This window comes from Vanessa tameamea, chromosome 3, assembly GCF_037043105.1.
Source record: "Vanessa tameamea isolate UH-Manoa-2023 chromosome 3, ilVanTame1 primary haplotype, whole genome shotgun sequence".
Taxonomy (NCBI): Eukaryota; Metazoa; Arthropoda; class Insecta; order Lepidoptera; family Nymphalidae; genus Vanessa; species Vanessa tameamea.
Window position 1 is genome coordinate 12,660,185 of NC_087311.1, and position 15,778 is coordinate 12,675,962.

Genomic DNA, 15,778 nt, shown 5'->3' on the forward strand with positions numbered 1-15,778 from the left:
TACTTCCTACGAAATAATGGTATAGATAATGTAGTTTCATAGGTTTTATTCTTATTACTTACTTACTTATTCTGATGTTATCTAGCTATATAATAAGTTTGTATAAAAGTTGTTAAGTTCTGAATGCGCAAGTCCGAATAACTTCATTCTATCCACGCCTCTAGTGAAGACATTCGTTTTATCATTGTATTTCATAAAAAATCTAAATTCTTTGGCGCAAACAATGTATTGCGTTAAAATGAATACTAGTACGCTATTAAATAAGCTTGTAATTTGTTAATAATGTGGTCCGCCTTACATAATATATAGAAAGTGACAATGAACCAAGCAAAAACATTAAATATCGGTTAAATATTGTTGATTAATTATGAAACTGTTGGTTAAAATAGAGTGAGAAGGAAAATGGGAAATGACGCACAAGTAGAGATAACGACGAATTCAAATAATCGCGTAACTGACCGCACAAACGAAATAAATATTACAAACAGAACCGTTGCTATTTTAGACTACAAGGTGCATCTGATATTACGCACTTAGTAAGCTCTCATGGAATAAAATGGAATTTTAATAAAATATATTTTATTTCTTCAGGGATTGCTTTGGTCATGCTCTCTAAGGAAAATATGTTTAACTGCCCTTTGGCTTCCACTAGGCGCTTTAATGTTTTGTTATGTGACAGCGTCAATATTTCAAGCAGATGATATACATGAAACACATTGTAGGGTAAGTTACACAAATGCCAATTATTTTTGACCCATCATTTAAATCGAAATAGTAACCACTCCAATTAGAGTTGTCGAATGTCAATACGATTATTCATACTTGATATATTCTTAGGTTTATAATGTAGTTCCATCAATAAGTGCAATTACGGGAATCAGCCCACAACGATATGTATGGAGAATTTGCATTGCATACCACCTTGGACCAAGACTGTTAATAGGTTCACTATATTATAACTACCATAGAGAACGCACTTCGTACATAACTGAGGAAAGGGTGAGTTAAACATATGGAGCTTATTCATTATTTTAAATAAATACCCAGTACAGTTTTTTTTTTATTTTGTTCTATATTTTAATGTTTTTTTCTTTCAGATGCGTAATTTAGCAACAAAATTAGGAGAGGCTTGTTACTGGTTAAATTTAATTGAACTATTTGCTCTCACAGGTGTTACTTATGTTTCCAATAGAGAAAACTATTGTAAGATTTTTTTAATTAATATTATGCTAAGCAAAAATAAAATAAATTTATGAAGAATGTTAAACTATTTTTACCTTTCAGTCATACATGAAAAAATTTTCATAGTATTCATGATAGCTACTTTGCTACACATGCTGTGTCGCGCACGTGTGGGTTGCATAGGAAATGACTCCGTGGAGCCAGTACGCACCAATAAAATCGTGTGGATATTATTTTTTGTAGCCATAGCCGCTACTCTTGGCCTTATATTTTTTTTCCTAAGGCACCGGTTGCTCTGTCGGCCGCTCGGTAAGCCTTTTTTATTATTCGCGTAGAACATTTTTATTGTACTAATATATCAATTATACACAGCATTAACTTAATACGCTCATCTACTTAATCCTTCTTAAGCCCTGCTTATCTTTATCCACGCTATTTATATTGTGTAATTAATTAAAAACGTCGTTTATATAATTTATTGTACTTTTTACATTTCAGCATTTACATGGTTCTCTGTTTGCGAGTACATCCTTGCAACAGCAAATATGGCTTTTCACGCTGTTGTGGTTCGGGACCTTCCAGTACACGAACTGCAAGTTATATGCCCCCCTCATCACAAGACCAAGTAACTTATGAGTGATGTAGTAAGATAGAATTAAAAAAATAAAATAACGGCAAGCGTATGTTCTTCAAAAAACTTTGAGAGTGTAAGATACGGGTTTCTTCTACCTACCTATATATTTGAATAGCTCAAAAGTTTATAATTTTAAATTAGTTTATAATTAATGCACTCGTGAGCTCAAGTCTTTTGATAGAAACTGCAAACTATAGAGTTTTATTCTCGCTAAAAATAAGAAAAAATAGATTATAATATGCTATTTATTACTAAAAATGTTTTGGTAGAGATTACAACATTTGGGTGCCTAAATAATAGTTGGATTTATTTTAAATAAAAACGAATACTGCTGGAAAATTTATACAATTATTACGAAATATTTAAGCTTTATTATTCGATACACTATTACGTAGGTATAATACGCTCACGATTTTAATTAAGGTCAAAAAGTCAGAAGTTAGTCGCCAATGCCGCGAAGATATTGTTTTAACGATCGAAAAAGCGCATCTCTAGTCAAAAGAGTGTGACCGATGCAATTGAATTTAACTAGATGAGGTGTCCCAATTTAATATAACAGTGATATTCCAATTTCGTTTAAGTATTACTTTTTTACAAACATATAAAGTCAATTACCCAACGTTTTTTAATCCTGCTTGAAATGCGAATGTCTCGGAGAGACTTACGTCGGGCCAACTTATTGCGCTTATTGTATCTATTATATAAATTACAATGAAATGAATAAGTACTTAATTACTATATTAAGCATTTTTAATTTAAGGCTAAGTTAAAGTGATAAGTTATTTAACAGTTTTAAATGCGTTCATCGGTTATGCAAACGGCAACAATGCTTTTAAATTAATTTATTCGTTCTTATGAAAAACAAATGAATTGTCACATAAAATGAAACTTACACTGAAATTTTATGCAAAACGCATATAATACGCACTGTGACACGGTGTTTTTCCAATTAAAATAAAAAGGAACAAGCTGTTGGAAATAAGGTTTTTAAGTACCTATTTCGTTATTATATTTCATCCAAATATTGTGTATCAATATACTAGCAGCTATAATATTCACATTATAGGTATAATGAAGAATATGTTTCATCGAAAGACCGGAAATAACGAAAAACTAAAAGATTGTAAGCGTATATATTTTTGTTCTGCAATAAGTGTTAACATTCACTTGTTTTATTTGGTTTTGAAGTGCTATTAAACGTATTTAATATTTATTAGCTTAAAATTATAAAATTGTAGTGTAAAAATGTTGAAGAAGGTGACCTAATTTTAAATCCACGTTTCATATAAATTGTATTAAGTATTATAACATTATGTATTGTTTGTAAATTATTAAATTAATTTAAAAAGTAACTGTATTAATCTAAGTAGCTCAAAATGTAGCGAATGTATTCAACGTAGGAAATATTTACTGTTATTATTAAATTACATACATATATATTATATAGTCTGTTAAATTTTAAACGTTTATATTTATGTTTTATGAATAAAACTTTGTTAAAAAATTTTGTTCACTGAAAACTATTTAAATGATTTTAATGATTGATGCTATGTCAACATTTTCAAAGGCGCAAAGTTGTTTTTTATATTTTATTTTATAAGTTTTTTGTTTATATTCGATTTATATATTGCTATTAAAGTAATTGTTTTTGTAACAAGTTTGCTTGTTTTGTATAAGCTATTAGTTAATAAATATAGGTATTTTTTTATTGCTAGATAAATCCCCATTTTAACTTTTTACCTTACATAGATTTAATCATTTTAATTATCTTACAGTAATATATAATTATTTAAAAATATGTTTAGGTAATTATATTACATCTCAAACATATCCCCGTAAAAGTTTCGAATAAATTTTAATTATTATCTATCGATGTCAAACGAATTTTAAAAACGTTACGCGTGTACTATTGAAGTTTGTTGAAGAAATAAATTGCTGTACATTTTATGCTGACTTTTATTACATTGTAGATATATAATTTCGAAAATTTATTTTTATTTATATGCATTTTATTTATCCCCTTTTACATAGCGATTAGACAGTTATCTAAAATGAGAATAAAATAGCATAATCAACTAAAATAACAATATTTAATTATTATTTTTTCAATTAATACGAACCGAACAAGGTTTCAATTTGAAATAAAACTTATAAAAGTTAATTTTCTCTATTTTAGAGTACATCTACATCGACAAGTATTTTTAGCACCAATAAGAAATGACATCTAGTGGCAAATTGTAGCTTCATAAGCTTTCACCTAGATGGCGTTTGGTACCTTGACATATCAAAATAGAGAACGCTCGTTTTTCGTCGTAACTATTCGTAACAAAGATGGCGGCGAACGGGAGCTACGCAGGTATAAATTTGTATTTGTGTGTGTGTATACATGCATAAAATTTCACGTTTGACCACTCTAGTCACGCACACCAACAAAGAAAACCGGGTGAGCGCGGGGCAAGGGGAGTAACATCCATGAAGTTGTGTCAGCATATGCGCAAACGAGGTGCGCATTCGTCGCGTGCGTTGTCGGGATTCTTTGTGCCATTCTTCGCATACCAATAAGAGTATATTCTTTAAATTCACTCTTAAATTGACATTTAATCAAAATTCGCCCCTACACTACATCTTCGAAGTTTGAAATAGGTGAGTAAAAATTATTTTACAGTGTTTTTCATACAACTAACTCAAGATTTTGGTGATTTTTATTCGGGAATGTCAACAATGCGATCGCGATCCTGCAATATTTTACATAGTTGTCGCGTTTGCTTCGCTTCGACTTCCGGTCGTTCGGGTGTCGGCATTTCGCGATGTAAACATTATCTAGTTTTAAGTTTTGGACGTTTATGAAAGCTAGTAAGCATGAAGTGTGCTCAAGGTGTTTTTGTGTTGTTAAATTTTGCTCGAGTGTGCTTACTGAGATGGCGCAATTTTCGAAAGACGCGGTATGGTATCGTTCGCCCGTGATACACTTCAGTCGCGTTGGTGGCTGTATGCGATTTGACGTATTCCGCGCGCGGGGATGACACTTGTCAGCTTAATTTATGAAATGTCAAACGTTTTACATGTAATGCGCGAGTGAACGGTAAACAAATTAAAGAGTGTAATTGATATTTATGCAGTGATTTTTTTTAAGGGTGAAATGGACTGTTATTACTCGAAATTTTATCCAAGGCGTGAGTATTTATCACTATTCAACAAAGATAAACAAACAAATTCCTGAAATATTTTTGCGAATTCCTAAGTCATGCCGCGTATTCTATTTGAACTTAAGTAACTTCAGTGTACAAGTATGAGTTAAATACATCTATCTACCTAAATAATTTAAATTTACTTTAACATTCAAATTACTTAAAAAATTGCCGCGGATTGTAATTTTAATATTATTTTTTTATAAATAAATTATTTTAAAATAACGTTGCATAAATAAATTAAAGCGGTTTTTTTCGGTTATTTCTTAGTAAAAAAGGCAATTGCATATTTCTAATCTATTTACGATTTTTACCTTATTAATGAAATATTTGAATTCGTTAATATTTTTATGCTAAATGTTTTACGATATGTTTTGTAGGATTTAAAACGACTTAAAAATATACCAGATTTATTTCGTGACTAGTTAAAATAAATGATGTAGGAATATAATAACAATTATATATTCAAAAAATCGTTACATTTAATGTGTTTAAACATAATTTATTTATGTCTTACGTATTCTTATAATGAATATTAATGTATGTTATTATAATAAAAGGCTTATTTCATGGAATGATGTAGTATTTTATTGTTCGGTATCTTAATATATGGGCGTGTATCGTAATATAGTTTTATTCATATTTCTAAATAACGTTTTAGACTTTACTAAATTCAATGAATACTTTTTAACTATTTAGTGATTTATCGAGGAATATCTAATACTTATTTTATGCTAAAATAAAAATGGGCGCGAAAACTTGAAAATCGAATTATACTTATGGAATAATGTTTAAGATGCTCTGTATTTAGTTATACTATCGTTGTTTTATACATTTAATCAAATTATTTATAGTTTACTTGTAAAACAATTAGGTACTGCAATAAATAAAGTTACTCAAAATTATTTGAAACAAACTAAGGTTAGTGAAGTACGTCGCTCACATCACTAGTTTGTGGTACTTCACTTTCGTATCCGTCGGTCTCTCGAATGGGTGCCAAGAGTTATTTTGGTGAGAACGCTTGATGTTTTTATTGCGCGTCGCGACGGAGCGACAAGCAATAAGACGTGTAAACTGCTGACACTTCGAGCCCTCACGCGGCGTCGCACCTAATGGCCGATCTAGCACGATTTATCACGTCGCTGTCGCAGGAATATTGAATTCACACGAATTTATTTTTCTGTTCTATTCATTTTAATCGAATCTTTATCTCATATAAAGATATAAAATTATTAACAAAATACAAAATGGATATATGCTATATTAAAATGCATGTTGTGATCAGAAACCCTGTTCGCTTGTTATAATTTATCTATGTCATGATTATTTTAGTTAGTAAAGTTTCGTATTAATATATAATGTTCGTTGTTTCTGGGAAATATATTACTCAACGACAGTAATATAATATTTTTAGTACATAAATACTAGATTCAGCATTAAATTTTGTGTTTTCCAAGGACAATACATTCCGTTTTCATTAATAATGTATAGTAAAAGTTAAATAGATAAGGTTCTGATGTAGTAAATAAGGCGGCCACCGTGTGAGGTTACGCTACCTGCTCCTATTGACCTGAGAGACACCCTAATCCCCAAACAAACTCACCGGCCACGAATCAAAGCCATTACACATCACCCATTACGAGGTGCCTAATAATAGCTTATTGAGAATTCTCTAATTCAAAAACGGAATAGTCATTTAAATATTAAACGGTTTTTGTTATCAATAAAATTAAGTAATTTAAAAACGCGTTCGCGTACGTGCTTTTGTTTCAAGTGGTAAGTTTTAGTTAGGTAGTTAGTTATTCGAAATGTATCATTGTGACAAATTAACGAGTTATGATACTTGATGTGCATACATAAACATGAGCCAATGGTTTATAGCAAGACTACGCGATGAAAAATTATGCTGCTCTAGCTGGAGATATGATTGCGACGAGTATCCAGTAGCCTCGCTCTATTCTCGGACTCCTATTTGTAGATTACTATCGCATGGAACCCTCGTCACTGTCACTGTAAAATAAACCGTAAAATAACGTTCGTAGAGTATATATTTAGTTAACCTTTCGTTGCTGTATAAGACGAATTTATAAGCACGAGAGATTTAAGCGAAAGGACCCACTCCTTACCTCTTATTTATCTTAATTTTGCTCTCCAAAGAAATGACAATCGGGGATTATTGTTATACGAAAATTGGTGTCACATAAAATAAATTGCGACATGTCCGCGAAACGCTTACATTTGTATTAAAAGTTATATTAAACAAACATATGTACGTGACTGCTTAAATAAAATAAATTGCGATTGAGCCAAAAACCATCTGGTCGGCATGATCGCTAGGTATATATAAAAAAGGGAATTTCTAAACAATACAATACCATCATCATCATGTAATAATAATATATAGACTAGCCGTTTCTCGCGTCTCCGTTCACGTGATTTTTTTATTCAGTAAATAATTATATGTAATTACTTATCCCGAGTTATCAATGTCTAAAATTGCATTCAGAATACGGTTTAAGGGTTACTCATGATGGGGTAACATTCGAACAGACAGAGAGCTATCCGATAACATCAATTATACAGATAATTTTTCTACATAATTTGTTTAATAATTCAAAACAAATGTTTCGACGGAACGCTTTTGATTGCATCAAAAATAAACGAATCACAAAACGTAAAGCAGATGAAAATAGCTGTTAGTGTAAAACATATTTCAGTTCAACAAACTTGTCGAATGTATCCCGTAAAGGCGAAATTAGACGAGTTTTGCAATAATTTTCACGATTGAACTCTGCGTATTGCAGGTAGCATTCGATATGAAGCTTACTTTGAGTTCACTTGTTAAACTATCGTTGTAGTTGGAATTGTTCCCGCACAGCTCCCGCTTGCCGCTCTTGGCGATTTAATTAAACTTGTTATTTGTGCGTTTTATTTCACAATTGGGTCCGAGCCCGCTTTGATTGTCCGATGGCTCGTGAGAGTACGTAACCTTTTGTCTTGGACGTTGCTAGTTTAAAAATAACCAGCTTTGTATAAAAAAGCTGTCCTATTTTATTAACTTGGTGTTTATTTTATTGAAACACCCGTCCCGACTTGTTACTAAAGGAAGCTCTCGAGTTGGTAATTTTTTTCCTGGCTACATTGACATAGTACGCTATACCGAATAAAAATAAGCAACGTGTAATATATAGGCCTTCGAAGCTTTCCAATAACTTGTTGGTTTTAGCTTGTTTCCGGAACGAACAAATAATCAAAACTTACACACACAGTGCTACCTTAATATAACGAATTTCTCGAATTTCTCGAAACAAATTCTTTATAATCCCCTTAGATTGTCTATAAGAATCAATGTAAACTATCCCTTTACGTTACGAACATTTTTTGCGAACAACCTCTTTATAACGAATTTTCAATTATCAAGAAAAAGTATAAATATCTCAAATTAACGAATTTGTCAACCCAAAACCTTTATATAAAGTCACCACCAATATTTTTTGTTATCTACCAAATTGGTTTTAAACAGAAAATACATACAGATATTTGATAAAAATGTGGTATCATTTATTAGTAGAAGTTGTTCGCTATAACAAGATAAGTACGTAATGTTGAGGTGAATAAAACTGTTTTTTTTTTACCTCTATAACGAATTTTAGACCAACATAACCTCAACATAACAAACCTCACTTTAACGAATTACTTGATATAACTATAATACTTGTTCCCTTCCGATTTGTTATATCGAAGTTGCACTGTATGTGGTTCGTAGTAGTGAATCAGTAAATGTAGTATTTTTTTATTGACCCGGGTACCTATCTGCTGGGACAGCCCTGATCTTTATATTATTGTTATTAAATACACTAGGTTTTAATAGCTGTTTTTTACTTGATTGTGTGGAATTTCTTCCGCTAACTATAAAAATATTTACATTAACATTAAATTTCATAACAATGCAACTTTAAATGTTATTGCCAACATAAAGATAAAATATATTTTATGGGTTTCATTGTAGTTTCTTATTTATTTTAATAAATAGTATTTATATTAGAATTTTTACTTTCTGAATGATATAAACTGTGTTAAAAAAAACTAAGCTTAAAAGCTATATATATATATATATTCTAAATTTATATACGTATATATTAACAATAGAACTTAACAAATGTTATTTCATTTTATTTTTTATATAATTAAAAATGTTCAATGTTGTATTCCTTAAATAAATTGAATAAAAGACGGAAAGAAATAATCCAAAAAAGTTTAATACAGAACCAGTAAAATAACAATTTGTTTTCAAATACAATTGTCAATTAGTTTTACTTCATTTAAGTATAAACGATACAATTTAAAATCACATAATAAATATTTGACAGTTTCATTGATTACAATAAAAGCTGCAAAACTAACTCAGGGCAATCTTTTTAAATTGATAACGCCGAGTTAATTGAGTATTCCTTCCATACATTTAATTGTATTTATTTGAGTATTTGAGTATTTATATAATTCGTGAAAAAGTTTAACTACTGAGTTAAATGTAGTTTCAGTTTAAACGGATGATAGATTCAAATTCAATTAAATCAAAACAAGAGCATGTTTGAATAAATAATATTCTTATTTTAAATTGTTACAACATATTTAAAAGTAAGTACATTAGACACATTATAATGACCTCCAAATAGTAGTATAATTGTGGTCATAGTCAATACCATAAGTAGCAAATACCAAGCCTTATAGGTATTTAATAATAGTTAATGCGTCAGTGTAATTATGGAGATACTAAATTTGAATATCCTGCGGTGAATTACAAAGGACAGACTATAATATTGATTCTCAGGTCCCGTTAATTTGATCCCCTAATCTGAAGCTCACTTCGAAGTATTTAATTAAATAAAAAAAGTCATCACATCTCCCGCCTTTGCCAGATAAAAACATTGTTCGAAATTTGTAATCCAAACCTTTCTCCATTATTAAAACCTTTTTACATAAAACTTCTCACCAACAATTTGATATACATAATGTTAATTGATGTATTAATTAGTATCTACATGTATATATAAAAAAATAGATTATATATTTGCTTATTAAAATATGCAAACTACGAGACTTTATTTAAATTATTCAATGTAATTCAAATGTTACATAATAAAATATTGTATTTATTTTTTGGGCATTCAACCAAAGCTCCGTTGAGTTTCAGACAGTTCTTAGCCTGTAAAGATTAATGTTGCAACGCTTTTGGGTTGCTAGAGCGAAGCGGCGCGGCTGTCGCACGATAAATTAGACGCAACTCATAATAGGAGAGGTACCTATATTCAATCCTATTATCTCGCTCTAATGATAGAGAAAATCCTTCGAAAGACAAGGATATAGTTAATGGCGTTATGACGGGACCGCTTTTTTGTTATTCCACTACAAGTCTAACGGTTAGCCGTAACTAAGTTACTTTAACGACGGCTGTATTGAAGAACATTTTTATTCCTTGAAAAAGTCTCAGACTACATACCTACAGTATCGTAATGAAACCAAAATTATACACAATAAAACAATTTTTAAATACATATATACTACTAATTTATTATTTAAATCAAACGTGACGATGTAGAAACGTTAAACTAACATTAAAAGAATTATTTCTTGCTTATTTAGGTTAAGTATAATATGTAGCAACAAGTATGCGAGTGAAGCGATCTGACCAGATTACTCGGCTGGCCCTGGCGTACCTATCTGCAATCGGTAAATGGTTACTTTAAGTCTCGATATGCGAAGTATTCCCCATGGAATGTCACCGTCAATGCACCGTACTTATATGTGCTCGGGCGGACTGAATTTTTTCTTATCGCCGTTGCATTTTCTGCAAGTTTTCAATGTGAGCGACATTAACGCGCGGCTTCGAAGCGATCTCTAGTCAACTCGTTCGCCTGTTTTGTTTCAACGAAGAACACATCCATATCATGGAAATATAACTAATATATGTTTTAATTTTAATTTAATTATACAGTAAAAAGTTTGTAGTAACGTTTATATTTTTTTACGTAACGTTACTTAAGCGTTAGTTTTTAGTTATTAGGAAACAATTTAAAGAATGATGTCACATGTAATGTTTAATAAAAAGCATTTTAAATTATACGATTACCACACACGATTAGGCACATTTTTTCATTATCGTCTAATTTTCTTCGGGTGTGGATATTAAGCCGGCAGTAATAACCCGCCCGACTCCCGCCATCCATCACGGGCGCTGCAATCGTTCCGCTGTCAGTTCTATTCCGGGACGCTACGTTTTCGCTAATGATACCCTGGTGCCGTCAGATCATGCGACATTTACAAAAGCCGACTACGCCTCCACCTCGCACGTGCAAAACCTCCGTACTACTGGAGTGATCTAAAATTTACCTCGTTTCAACACACATTTGAAGTTCATTCAAGCGTCGCTAGATACTCCCAAAGCGGTGCAAGTTAAACGTGCACAACTGCAGCGCGTCCTCGCTGTTTATGAGTTTTATACAAATAAAAGTACATGCCGGATCGCGTTCCACGTGAGAGAGTTTATAATTTATTTGCTCGCAGTTTTCTGGCGACGATTTTCCCACAGGGGCGGTGTCTCAAACGAGCCGCGCCCGCCCTTTATGTGGTTTTTTGTAGCGACACAAAATACCCCGGTGGAAAACATTCAGTGATAACTGGTAACAATCGCTGCCGCCCGGATGCCCCTGCCATTCCACGCATACCTCGCATTGGACCTCGGCTGTTGCTTTTTCATCTAGCACCGCATCACTGACCGAAAGATGTGACTCGTGACTGGACAGCTAATGAACAATGATTAATTTATTTTATACTGAACATATTTCCTAAGATTAAAATCTGACGGACCCAATCGGTAAACTAGAAAATGAAATACCTATGTCCAGTTTGTACTAGTAACAATTTCTTAGAAGTATATATTTTCTTAAAAAGGTATTTTATTTTATTATAAATAACATAGATTTTATTTATAAATTGGTTGAATTTATAAGTTCTTAAAAGCTTTCCGCTTACGCTAGTCTATACAGACAAGAAATTGTGTAACTGAACACTGACAAACTGGTTTTCGTACACGTAATTTTGATCCTGCAATGTTTGAACTTAGATTCAATCGACATTACTCGGAAATAGTATGAAGTACAAATATAATAAATAGTAAAGATATAATATTTAAAAAAGTTATATTATTTCCAGAAAGACAATTGAATGTTTTCTTGATTAACATAAAACTCATTTATTTTTAATATAATAATTACACTGAAATACAAAAATAAATATATATATAATAAAATATAGATAAATAAAAATCGGCTTTTTCAGTGCGTGATTTTTTATAATGAATCACGTTCTTGTGATAAACCCTTAATAGCTCAACGGTAAACAGGTGGTAGACGCAGTTAATTCGAGTCTTTGAGCTATTAATTACTAAAAAAAAAATCTATTTTATGAAAAAAAAAATAAAATAAAGAAAATAATATTTTAACTGGGGTACTTTTGTAAAGGATTTAAATAAATGTTGTAATTTTATTTCATAATTTCGTTTACGAATTTAGAATGATTACTTAGCAACAGAGAAAATTACTTTAACTACGTAACGCAAACGACAAATTTCATAGAAACGGAACATTTTCATGCTTCGCTCCAGTACAAGTAGCGTTTTTATTAACGTCCCATTGTTTCATAATCACCGCGCTAGATTTGATATAGTGATAAGTTACCACTAAAAGCATAATGTTGAGTAAAACGCGTTGCTGCCGTTTTGGACCGAAAACCGAAAAGCCGCTCCGATAGATCTAAAGCCAGATTACGAGTATCTCTCACTTTGATCGGCATTTGAATGATATTGCTCTCCAGCATTTAAGGAGAACAAGAGGCGATTTTTCAACTCGTAAACTTATTTAAGTGACGCTTAGTAAATAATTCGTTGCCGCCTTAATTAAAATTTCTCATACATACCTTCAAAAAAATTAAGAATATCGCCGATCGGTATGGCATTTTCTAAGTTAAATATTTTCTATAAAGTATGCGCTAAGTAGGTCCTTATAATTTAGGCTTTATTACAGGTATAAAATGGAAGCGTGCTAAATAATATATCGACTTTACGTGCAAGTGAGAGCTCGTTATTACATAGTTATTACGCCATCGCAAGCTGAAATTAATATCCATGATCTGGTCTATAGGTTGTTGAATCGAGATATAAAGTTGTTTATGTGATGTTATGGATTAAGTTCATGTTAGACAGCAATGCAATACCACTACATATGCCAATTAAACTTTAATAACATTCGGCAAAACCGTCAAGTACGATTAATACATGAACCATATGAGATGAATTTATATGTTTGCTCTTCTAGTTATTACGATACCTGAAACTTAAAGTGTGTTTGTATTTAGAATTATAATTATTGATTATTTTTTTAGTCTAAAGATTTAAATATTCGTTCGTCTTTTGTTTCATCGCGACTGACGAATATCGTCGAAATGGTGACAAACATTTTTTTACCTTTCAATGTTTTCGACCATTCATAACATTATGACGTGTGACGTACAAATCTCGCGAGATGTATTACTGTTCTAGTTAGCTGACAATAAATCGTATGTTTAACGTCTCGGTGAATTGTGTATATAATTAACAATAATACAAGTATACACGATTTCCAAACTAAGCGACGCAACGCAGATCGTTTGTCACGAAGTAAATTGCTATTTATTAGGATTATCACCAGAATGAACTATTTCGCTTTGTTAGTATATATTGAATTTACACGTATTTATTTACGCAATATTCATGAACGTCTTTGTTCGAAAGCGGTATTAAGTTATCAATTATAAAAAATAAATAGCGGAAAATTCCTTTTGTAGTCCTCTCGCTGGTGCATTGTTCTCGACGCAAACAGTACAGCTCATAAATAAGCCGTAGCTATTTAGCTAACAATCGGGCACCGATGGGCATTTGGTCAGATTCCGAGGCAGGCAGTCGTGGAAGCCACGTGTGCTCGCCTCCGCATGCCTCGGCCTGAATATGCAACCCTTGCTTGAATTTGCCCCTATGCCGAATATTCCCTGCACATCGGACAATGTGAGCGCATAATTCAATGCCAAAATGAAATGTCGCTTGGCTTGTCGATTATTGCTTCATTGTGGACGACGTTAACTGATAGTAATATTGTCAATAGTTCGTTTTTGATTTAACTTATTTTTTTTAAAAAGGTTTATGCAATATGTAGTCAGTATTTTAATTACCTTATGTATTTATACAAGAAATTTTTGTTTTTTTTTTTTGTGTATGTATGTAAAATTTCGAAAAATATTATTTAGGCCTCTGACCAATTAAGGTGCCATGGCGAGTAATAATTAGTATTGAGAATGACTTAATTTCGCAATATAAAAAGTAAGCATAATGTAAACCGAGGACGTCTGTTTTGCGAAATATCAATTTCATTTTTATGTTTTTATTTTTGTATACTTTTTTTATTTTATGTTTTGTTCGTTATAGGTAAGTGACAGATGGAAAATTTACTGCGGTGATCGTTACGCTCATGATGCATCCGGCTGGGTACTACGCGAATCTCGGTAAGCTAAGATATGCTATTCAATTTCGAATCGAACGTAATTGTTTGATTTCGAGAAGCATCTTTAAAAAATATATGCATGTACTAAATCGACGAGGACAAAAAATACAGTACCTTTTTCTTTGGTTTGTCAACCGATTTTCTTTAAGTTTAATTTCGTTGCTAAAAAAAAGATTATGACTGTGCGAACAAACTATTATATATAACGTTAATAAAATTTATATTCTAATTGAAATATAGTAGGTACATATATGTAGTTCGAGAACTTTCCAATCAAAGAAAGTATAAACAAACTTAAGATTAACGTTTTCCATTTAAATTGCTAATAGCTCAGCTATATTGTATACTACCAACATATCTTATTAATATATTATCTTTATTTATACTACAACGTTATTCCACTTAAATATTTAATTTTAATTCTACTTCTTAAGTTTCGATAAGATCTTCAACGTGAAAACGTTTTTTTTTTTTCGCAAATATAGATTATTCAAGCTCTCGACCAATGATATTGCATCTATTCGATGTCAAATGTTGTTATTTCTTTTGTTCTCTCGTTGTCGAAACAGTTTATGGTAATACTATATCAAACATTTTTGAAGTCTCGATTAGTGTCCAGATACATTTATTTACTAACTCCCCTGCAATTAACTGACATTGAAAGAAATAATTCGAATAAACTTTTTTTGAAGTTCGCTAATTGAAATTATACAATTATAAAAGACTATCGTGAAGGTAAAACTGTTTTTATATTTTGCTAGTCCAGTGTTTAACAGTTATCGTTCTGTTTATTATCGCCTTGATTACATTTATCTATTGGATTTAAGATATAGAAATGTTCCACGCGTCTATATTTATTGATCATATTCTTCCACTTGATTAACTTAAGGCTGTATATTATAAGCAAGTAGGCTATATAATAATAAATGTGTCAAATCAGTAATTATGCCACCATAACTGCTTTTACTTCGGGTACTATAAAAGTTTTATGTCTTCGTGATCTTTGAAATGTCCTTTTTCGTTATTTACTGTATAATAATTGTTATTAAAACTACCGGTCCTTATTGGAAAGGTTTAATTTTATCATAACTAACTGTTTTCCGCGTCTATGTCCGTGTTAAACATATTTTAGAGTTACTTATATACAGCTAATTTATATACTTAGAAACACAGGAAATCTCACG

At 31.3% G+C, this 15,778-nt stretch overlaps 2 protein-coding genes across 6 annotated transcripts in view; both read left to right on the top strand.

Moving 5' to 3' along the window:
* The first annotated feature begins 96 nt into the window (after positions 1–96).
* LOC113397404 (post-GPI attachment to proteins factor 2-like) lies at positions 97–2,264 on the top strand. The gene is made up of 6 exons (XM_026635723.2): positions 97–513; positions 592–723; positions 838–999; positions 1,098–1,203; positions 1,285–1,491; positions 1,681–2,264. Exons 1-6 carry the CDS (start codon positions 403–405, stop codon positions 1,809–1,811), a joined length of 849 nt encoding a protein of 282 aa, XP_026491508.1. The 5' UTR covers positions 97–402; the 3' UTR covers positions 1,812–2,264.
* A 2,021-nt stretch (positions 2,265–4,285) lies between these two features.
* Positions 4,286–15,778, top strand: part of LOC113397154 (transcriptional enhancer factor TEF-1) — a 73,157-nt gene continuing 61,664 nt past the window's right edge. For 2 of the 5 annotated variants that reach the window (XM_064217489.1, XM_064217493.1), the window contains exons 1-2: positions 4,676–4,989; positions 14,519–14,595. In XM_064217489.1, coding sequence (XP_064073559.1) covers positions 14,562–14,595 — 34 coding nt within the window. In that variant the 5' untranslated portion in view covers positions 4,676–4,989; positions 14,519–14,561. Of the gene's footprint in view, positions 4,460–4,675; positions 4,990–14,518; positions 14,596–15,778 lie in introns of those variants that run through there. The other 3 variants (XM_064217499.1, XM_064217495.1, XM_064217502.1) reach the window with 3 other exon arrangements.